The sequence below is a fragment of the Erinaceus europaeus genome, chromosome 13 (genome assembly GCF_950295315.1).
Source record: "Erinaceus europaeus chromosome 13, mEriEur2.1, whole genome shotgun sequence".
In the NCBI taxonomy this organism is placed as follows: Eukaryota; Metazoa; Chordata; class Mammalia; order Eulipotyphla; family Erinaceidae; genus Erinaceus; species Erinaceus europaeus.
In genome coordinates, this window is record NC_080174.1 from 60903800 (window position 1) to 60913448 (window position 9649).

Sequence of the window (9649 nt, forward strand, 5' to 3'; positions counted from 1 at the left end):
GAAGGATAGAAGACTGACAAAAAAGGGTGTGTGTATAAGAGGGGTACAACTCCACACAATTCCACCACCAGAACTCCTTATCCCATCCCCCCCCCATTGCTTTCCTATTCTTTAACCCCATGGGAGTATGGACCCAGGGTCACCGTGGGGTGCAGAAGGTGGAAGGTCTGACTTCTGTAATTGCTTCCCTGCTGAACATGGGCATGAACAGGTTGATCATACACCCAGCCTGCCTCTCTCTTTCCCTAGTGGATCAGTGCTCTGAGGAAGATTGGTGGGGTCATCTGTCCAGGAAAGTCCAGTTGGCATCATGGTAGCATCTGGAACCTGGTGGCTGAAAAAGAGCCAACATACAAAGCCATACAAATTGTTGATTAATCATGAACCTAAAGGCTGGAATATTGAAGATGAAGATTTGGGGTCTCCATTTTGGAAATAGCTAGTAGGTCTGTTTTAGGTATATTCCAGAGGGCCCATGACTTTATTAGTTTTTGCCTGAGCCTAACATCTGATATTCAGGTGGACCCAGGTTATTATCTGGGAAGATGATGCCATGGCTGGAAAAAGGACTAGAAATCTGGATCAGGGAAGAGAGTAGCTTCCAAATAGAAGAAAAGTGTATAAATATTTTTTACTGTAAACCCCATCTGGGGCCCATATTCAGCATAGGAGCCTAGGTAACCTCTGCATCCTGCAGGTCCAAACTTGCACTCTGTGGTCATCAGTAGGAACATTCCAAGTTGTACCAATTTCAGGACCTATCTTCTCCAGGTGGTAGATAGAGTATATTATCCAACCCCCCTTCGGAGGATGGAAGCAAGGTCCTTTGGGGGCCACCAATGGGGTCCACCATGCTGTTCCTGATGTAGATGACCATTGACAATGGAGAGAAGATCCATTTGAGGTCCAGGCCCATCATGCTTGTTTGGGAATCCAGGATTCCCCGACTAGGACCCCAGCTGATGGAGTGGCCCAATAGTGACTAAAGAGTCATCATTAAAGTATGATGTCTTGCCCTTATTCTTGCCCTTATTCAGGTTTTATAGTCCTTACTTTGATAAGGTTAGCTTTGGAGTGACTGAGGAAAGTGTAATAGGAAGTAGGTGAGGAGAGCATTTAGGTCTAAGTACAAGCTATTTCATTAGTTACTTTAAGGTGTCTTTTTAGGTCTACTTGCTTGCTTCACTTATTGACTCACTGCAAACTATTGTGCACTTTTGCTTTAAGGTATATGTTTTGCCCTAATTTATGGATAACGTGTACATCTGCCCTATCTGATGGGACCTGATCTATATCTAGGTTTTGAGGCTTTGTCAGGAAGTGGACCACCAAAAATGGAATTAAGGAGTCCTATGAGAAAGGAATGGTGTCACCCGAGTAATGATGCTGAAGGGTTGACATTCCATGCCTGATGTCTCTGGACATATTGTGAAGTGAAGCAGATGCAGTATCAATTGGTATAAATTGAGAAAAGCATGCTGAAAAGTGAGCCCCACCCTAGAGGTTCCAGGACTGGGGGAAATTTGGGCTTTATAGAGGAAGTGGGAGGTCCCTGCTGTCTTAGGGTTTAAGAAGGTAATAGATAGTTATTGCTATAATCAAATTATTTGTCAATTGGGTTGACTTTGAAAACCCCATTGTTAGGACTTGCTGTATCATACATGACCTCACCATAATTTTCCCTTTGATGTTATTTATATATATATATATTTGTATTTTATAAAGTAACGCCACCGGTTGCTTCTGCTCTCCTGTTATAAGCTTTTAGGAGAGTCAACATTTCAAAGACTCAGCCTATGGTCTGTGCATTGAAAAGTTTGAGAGAGTCAGGTGGTGGCACAGCAGATTAAGCGCACATGGCGCAAAGTGCAAGGATGGGTGTAAGAATCCCAGTTCAAACCCCGACTCCCCACCTGCAGGGAATTCACTTCACAGGTGGTGAAGCAGGTCTGCAGGTGTTTATCTTTCTCTCCCCCTCTCTGTCTTCCATTCCTCTCTCAATTTCTCTCTGTCCAACAACAATAGCAATAACAACAATAATAACAACGATGATAAACAAGGGCAACAAAAAGGGAAAAAAATTAAAAATTTTTTTTAAAAGTTTGAGACAATCAATTCTCCCCTCATATTAATTAAATAGTGATTTATGTGACTACAAGTTAATAGTAGTGTACATAAACACCATTCCCACCACCAAAAGACTGTCCCATCTCATCCCCCCTCCATGAAGCTGAGCATCCACCCAGAGATTTTTACATTGGTGCCCTACTCCAAACTCAGATCCTGCTTTGAGTTTCCCTTTCTTTTTTTTTAATTTTTTTTATTTAAGAAAGGATTAATTAACAAAACCATAGGGTAGGAGGGGTACAACTCCACACAATTCCCACCACCCAATCTCCATATCCCACCCCCTGCCCCTATAGCTTTCCCATTCTCTATCCCTCTGGGAGCATGGACCCAGGGTCATTGAGGGTTGCAGAAGGTAGAAGGTCTGGCTTCTGTAATTGCTTTCCCGCTGAACATGGGCATTGACTGGTCGGTCCATGCTCCCAGTCTGCCTCTCTCTTTCCCTAGTAGGGTGTGTCTCTGGGGAAGCTGAGCTCCAGGACACATTGGTGGGGTCTTCAATCCAGGGAAGCCTGGCTAGCATCCTGATGGCATCTAGAACCTGGTGATTGAAAAGAAAGTTAACATACAAAGCCAAACAAGTTGTTGAGCAATCATGGACCCAAAGCTTGGAATAGTGGAAAGGAAGTGTTAGGGGGATACTCACTGCAAACTCTAGTGTACTTCTTTCAAGTATATATTTTGCAGTAGTTTATGGATACGTGTGAACATAAGCTCTCTCTCACAGAAACTGGTGTATATCTAGGTTTTGGGACTTTGTTAGAAAGTGAACCACCTGAGATGAAATTAGAGTGTACTATAAAAGGAAAGGTCTCACCCGAGTAATGAAGCTGAAGGGTTGTCATTCCACACGTGAAGTCTCTGGACACAGTCTGAGGTGAAGCATGTTGAGGTGGCAATCGTTGCGTTGGTTAGGTTGTGGTCAGCGGATGCAATATTATTTGATATGGATTGGGAGAGGCATACGGGAAAGTGGGCCCTATCCAAGGGTTCCAGGACTGGGGGAAGTAGAGGCTCTATAGTGGAGATGTGAGGTTCCTGCTGTCTTACAGTTCAAAAAGACAATCGATAGTTAATGTTATCATCACATTATTTGGTAATTGGGTTAACTTTGAAAAGTCCCTTTGTTATGGCTTGCTGTACAGTATCCAGTATCTTGTATATAGCTGTGCTATTGGATGCTTCTAATCTACTTGGTCTAGGCTTTTGAGAGAGTCCGCATATCAAATACACAGCCTATATATTAAAAAGATTCAGTTTGTGTTTTGAAAAATTTTGAGACATACAATTGATTTTCCCCCTCTCATATTAATTAACTAGTGATTTATATGTCTACATTTTGCTAGGAGTGTACATAAACACCATTCCCACCACCAAAAGACTGTGACCCATCACTCCCACCCACTCCTACCCCCCACTGGCCCAGGAAGCTGCATGTCTACCCCTCACCACAGGGCTTTTACTTTGGTGCCCTACTTACAATTTGGTCAGGTCCTGCTTTTAGTTTCCCTTTCAGATCTTCTTCCTCAACTTCTGTTGATGAGTGGGATCATCCCATACTCATCTTTATCTTTCTGACTTAGCTCACTTAACATAATTCCTTCTAGCTCTGTCCAAGATGGGTCAGAGAAGGTGGGTTCATTGTTCTTGATAGCTGCATGAGTTTCCCTTTCTGTTCTTCTTTCTCAACTTCTGTTTATGAATGGGATCATCCCATACTCATCTTTGTGTTTCTGACAGCTCATTTAACATAATTCCTTCGTGGTCCAGGAGGTGGCGCAATGGATAAAGCACTGCATTATCAAGCATGAGGTCCCAAGTTCAACCCCCAGCAGAGAGGTTCTTTCTCTCTCATTAATAAATAAATTTAAAAAAAATTTTTTAAGCATAATTCCTTCTAGCTCCATCCAAGATAAGCCAGAGAAGGTGGGTTGAATGTTCTTAATAGTGTATCATAATTTTTTAAAGATTTATTTATTTGTGTGAGAGAGAAACCAGAGAATCTGCTCTTAAATATATGCAGTGCCGGGAATCAAACCTTGACCTCATGCATACAAATTCAGCTGGTCTGTCCATAGTTCCATCTCCCAGGCCTGCTCTGTCAGTATGTTTGATGGTCAGTAGCCTCAAAGATGGTATCTTTCCAATATTTTTACTCTCAGTTCTTTGCCTTACTCTCTCCTAGTAGGCTCATTTTCCAACAAAGCATAGCTATATGATCCTATGATCATACCATAAACCTTGTCATTACCAATAACTATACCGTCTTTATTGCCTCAATTTCAAGCAGCTCTAATTACCAGCACCAGTCTTACTAGCTTATTTTCTAACCAATTTCAAGCAGCTCTAATTGCCACCACCAATTTTACTAGCTTATTTTCTTTATTAACCTAAATCCAGTAATTCTTTGACCCACTAGGACTTTTGATCTTACTACTTTTTCATTCTCTTGCTAGCCTCATTTTCCTCCTTATTTGGGTGAGATTCCTGGGTGCATCATTATTATCACACCCTTGCATATACATTCTAATCCTCCTTTCCCTTTCTTACACTCAAATAGCAAAGCCTTAACCTTTGAGTTAACTCCCTAATTTCTCAGTGCTCACAGCTGAACATAGTGGAGAGCAACATGGTAAGTGAACTCAAGTGGGGTATAGTAATCTAGATATCACTACATTTCTCCAGCCTTTGCTTTCTTTTACTATTTATTTGTTTGTTTATTAGCTAGAGACAGAGAAAAACTGAGAGGGAAGGGGAATATAAAAAGAAAAAGACACCTGATTCACTACTCATGATCTCCCCCCCCCCCGCTGCCGCCGCCGCCGCTGCCGCTGCAGCCGCCACTGCCACCACCATAGATGGGGATTAGGGGCTTGAACATGGGACCTTGTACTTGGTAACATTGTGTGCCTAACTGTGCACCATCACCCAAACTCACAAAAAGATTTTTTTACAGTATGTTTTTTAATTTTTTTATTATCTTTATCCATTGGCTAGACAGTCAGAAATCAAGAAGAAAGGTAGTAATAGGGGAGAGAGGCAGAGAGACGCCTGAAGCACCGCTTCACCACTTGCAGAGCTGTACCCCTGTAGGTGGTGATTGGGGGCTTGAACCTGTGTCCTTTCACATTGTAATGTGTGCTCAATCAAGTGTACCACCACCTGGTGCCCACAAAAAGATTTTCATGCCTGAAACTCTGAGATCCCAGGTTCAGTCACTGGCACCATTATAAGCCATAGCCGAGCAGTGCTCTGGTTAGAAGGAGAAGGAAAAAAAGAAAAATATATTAAGAATCTAATTTCCACTGTGGGCTGAGCAGATCCATGGTGGAGTCTGAGTTCAATAGAAGAGGGGCTTAGACTGTAGCCTGTAAAAGAGAAAACATAAGGGAGAAGCCATCTCAATAAATACCACTAGCACTACTCAAATCTTCTGAACCTATACTTTATGAAATGTGACAACTTCTGAAGAGATAACTGGACTCCAAAGACTTTTTCTTGCTAATTACTTTTGTGTTCAGTCTGAATCCTCTGACTTTCCTTACTAAGTTTTTGCGTAGTCTGAGTAAATGCACCTCATGTGGACATCCCTTTAGTTTTTAACTCAAAATAGTTTCAACTACCCTTAATCTGGCCAAGAGTCACGATATATCTCAAGCACTATGGTAGCTCTTTTATAGTGGTGCTGAATAGTGAACCCAGGCCTCATGTATTTGTGATGCCACTGCTGAGTGGCCTCCCTGCATAGTTTTTGCATTCTATATTTCCAGGATTGAGAAAGAGAGTTGTATAAGGACAGAGCAAGAGGGAGAGATACCATAGCACCACTCCACCACCTGTGGAATGCCCCCCCCCCATACTATTCTTGGTGCTCCTCAGTAGTTCTGGAGCTCAAACCCAGGGCCTTAAGCATGATATGGCATGTATTCGACTATTCAAGCTATTCCCTGGCCTCTTTTGAGATTTACTTATTTGCTTTATGACATAGAGGTCAGGACACCTCCGAGCTATGTGGTACAAAGGAAAAATGTGGAGCCTTGTACTTGCCAGTCCTACCTTCTATCCACTGAGCCACTTCTCTGGCTTTCCCTTTATGTGTTTTTCCCCCCTTTAATTTTCCATTTTATTTTTATTAATATATTTTATTTACTTTTGCTGACTTTTTATAGAAACAAAGAAAAGTTGAGAGAGAAGGAGGAGATAGAGATGATAGGTAGATATACCTGCAGCATTCTTTCACCACTTAGGAAGCTTCTCCCTACAGGTGGGAACCAGGGGCTTGAACCTGGATCCTTGCGCACTGTGATGTGTGTGCTCAGCCAGGTATGCCACCACCTGGCGCAGCCTCCCTTTAATTTTATTTAATGTCATCTCCATGAGTTCTGCTGTATCCACAGCTCATGACAATACACCTTCCATTTGCTTTTCCCATATACTATCTTTTAGAATGAAGCCTAAGCTGAGGATGAAAGTGTTTTACAGACACCTATCACAGGGAGGTGAGAAAATGTACCCATGTGTCAGCAGCTGTACTGTATTTCTTTAGCCTATCAATAAGATTTTTTTTTAATTTTTATTATTTAGCCTACTATGCTGTCTTATTTTCACTGCACCTCTTTTTCTGAGAAGAGATGACTTGGTTAGACTCCAATGAGGAAACAAATTAGTCTTTTTATTAGTAACATGTTAGTTACTCAGGTATTTGTGTGACAGAGGTAGTATAACACACAAGGCTTGAGTTCTTTTTAAGTTCTTTTAACATGAAGTTCACAGAAGTCCTTTGTCTGATAAGGTCATGGTGTAAATGAGACAGGTTATGAATTGTCCAGGGAAATTATCTAGCTGTTTCTGTCTTCATCAGGCTTATATAAAAAGTTTTCATTCTCTTAATTGAGTGGCTGAACAGTATTACTCTCTTTCATGTTACTCAGAGTTCTATGAGAAATTGGTCTTGTGTAGCCGTAGCTCTCTGTAGAAAGACTATTTCCATAGAGGGCACAGTAAAAGCTATCCATCGAAAAAAGAGCATAGCAAGCACCCAGAGGATGTCAGGACCACTGTTCTCACTATCCATACACTATTCTACCCATCCTCCTACCCTGAAAAAGACATAGGAGTTAGTGCTTCCAATTACTCATTATTGAACAGTTACATATCTTTCTATCCCCAGACTCCTTATCCAGGCCAAAACGAACAGTGTTCACAAGAGCTATCGAGGGCCGTGAATTACATTGGCAGGACAGCCACTTACAGCGAATCATCAGCAGCGATATATATACAGCTCCTGCCTGCCAACGGGAAAGTGAGAGACTGCTCTTTAATTCCCAAGGACAGCCACTGTGGCTTGGTAAGTTTACTTCTCTACTCTTAAGAATTGCATAGGTGAGAGATAGCATAATGGATATGCAAACAGGCTGGCATGCCTTGCCAGGCTAGCCTAAGAGTATTTCTTCCTGGGCACATGCTCTCTGGGTTGGAGAGAACTCGACCAGAGCCAACCTAGGCTGCTGCTTACTCAGCGATGCGGGAGAGGAACCAGGAACTCTCATGGCTGAGCAGGAACACAATGCAATGTTTTTATTGATCAGAAAAAAATGCCTTTATATCTTCTGAAGCGGAAGTGGCAGGTTGGAAAAGGAAATGGCTAGGAGAGGGGGCGGAGTAGAAAAAAAGAGCGTGAAGGTAGCAAGCTTCCATCTAACCAGTGGGGATTAAACCAATGCCCTGCAGGCAGGGTGGGTCTCAAACAAAACAATGATTATGTAAATAGACCACAGCATCAAGCAATCATGGAGCAGGGGGGAGCTAGTGTAATACCCAACAATGCCTGAGACTCCAAGGTCCCAGGTTCAATCCCCAACACTACCATAAACCAGAGCTGACCAGTTTTCTGGAGAGAGAGAGAGAGGGAGAGAAAGAATATGAATTTCAGAGCTCTGGGTTGGCAGTGTAGGCTCACCTGGATAGTGTACCTGCTTTGAAGGAAAATATGATATCTTTCTCTTTTTTTTTAACATTTATTTATTTATTCCCCTTTTTTGTTGCCCTTGTTGTTTTGTTATTGTTGTAGTTATTGATGTCATCGTTGTTGGATAGGACAGAGAGAAATGGAGAGAGGAGGGGAAAGAGAGAGGGGGGAGAGAAAGATAGACACCTGCAGACCTGCTTCACCACCTGTGAAGCCACTCCCCTGCAGGTGGGAAGCCAGGGGCTTGAACCGGGATCCTTCACTGGTCCTTGGGATTTGCACCACCTGCACTTAACCTGATGTGCTACTGCCCAACTCCCTGTTTTTGTTTCTGTCTCTCTCTCCTCTGTAGCGTGTAGTCCGGGAGGTGGCGCAGTGGATAAAGTGTTGGACTCTCAAGCATGAGGTCATGAGTTCAATCCCCAACTGCACATGTACCGGAGTGATGTCTGGTTCTTTCTCTCTCTCCTCCTATCCCTCTCATTAATAAAAAAGTAAAATATATTTTTTTAAAAATTAGCTCCAGAACTTCATGCCATATCCTGAGCCAGCCTTCTGCATAGGTATGGGCAACACAACTATAATATGGGCAGTACTTATATCAACATGTTGGGACCTCGGGTATTTATGTGAGGTCTGTTGTCATATGCAGTCATCTGGGGTACAATAATCACAAATAGAGAAATTTATATTCTGTTTCCTAAGTTTTGTTGGGGAAAAGGGTTAATAAATTTCAACAACTACTAACACAACCATTAGTAATTAGTCTAGCAAGTTCCAAAGATACATTCTGTATGCATCATTCAGTATTTGTTTCTTTCAGTAGTCTGCTTTTAAAAAATAAAATGCAAAAAAAAAAAAAAAAAGACATAAGTTTATAGGTTTGTTTTTGTTTTGCCTCTCCAGTTAGACTGGGGCTCAGTGCCTGCACTACGAATCCACTGCTCCTGGAGGCCATTTTTCCCATTTTGTTGCCCTTGTTGTTGCGCTTGTTGTAGTTGTTATTATTGTGTTGGATAGGACAGAGAGAAATCGAGAGAGGAGGAGAGAAAGGTAGACACCTGCAGACCTGCTTTGTTTGTGCAAGTGGGGAGCCAGGTGCTCGAACCGGGATCTTTACACTGGTCATTGCGCTTTGCACCATGTGCGCTTAACTCATTGCGCTACCGCCCAGCTCCCAGTTTATAGGTTTTCCTAGTCAACAGTTACTGAGCAACTTTATAATCTAGTCTAAAATTATATGTTTTGCTGAGAAGACACTGGGTTTGAAACTTAAATTATCCTATGATAGTATCTGGAATACAACCTGCATTTGTCACCAAATTATCTTTTTAGCTTCACCTTCATAACAGAATAGGGTTTTTCTAGCTTAAGTTTAAAGTCTCCTCTGACTCTGTTAATCTATTCTTGACCTCTTTCCTTCTTTCTTTTCTTTCTTTCTTTCTTTATTTTTCTTCCTTTCTTTGTTCTAACAGTAGAGGGGTACAGAGAGAAGGATACAGAGAGAGAAACCAGAGCACTGCTTAGCTCTTGTTTATGGTGGAGCTGGAGCTT

General features: G+C 42.1%; 1 protein-coding gene across 2 annotated transcripts in view; it reads left to right on the forward strand.

Moving 5' to 3' along the window:
• The window catches only part of ZSWIM5 (zinc finger SWIM-type containing 5), a 205288-nt gene that overhangs the window by 147659 nt on the left and 47980 nt on the right, over window positions 1–9649 (forward strand). For both annotated transcript variants that reach the window (XM_060206007.1, XM_060206008.1), the window contains exon 6: window positions 7298–7474. In XM_060206007.1, the coding sequence (XP_060061990.1) occupies window positions 7298–7474 (177 nt within the window). The remainder of the gene's footprint in view (window positions 1–7297; window positions 7475–9649) is intronic.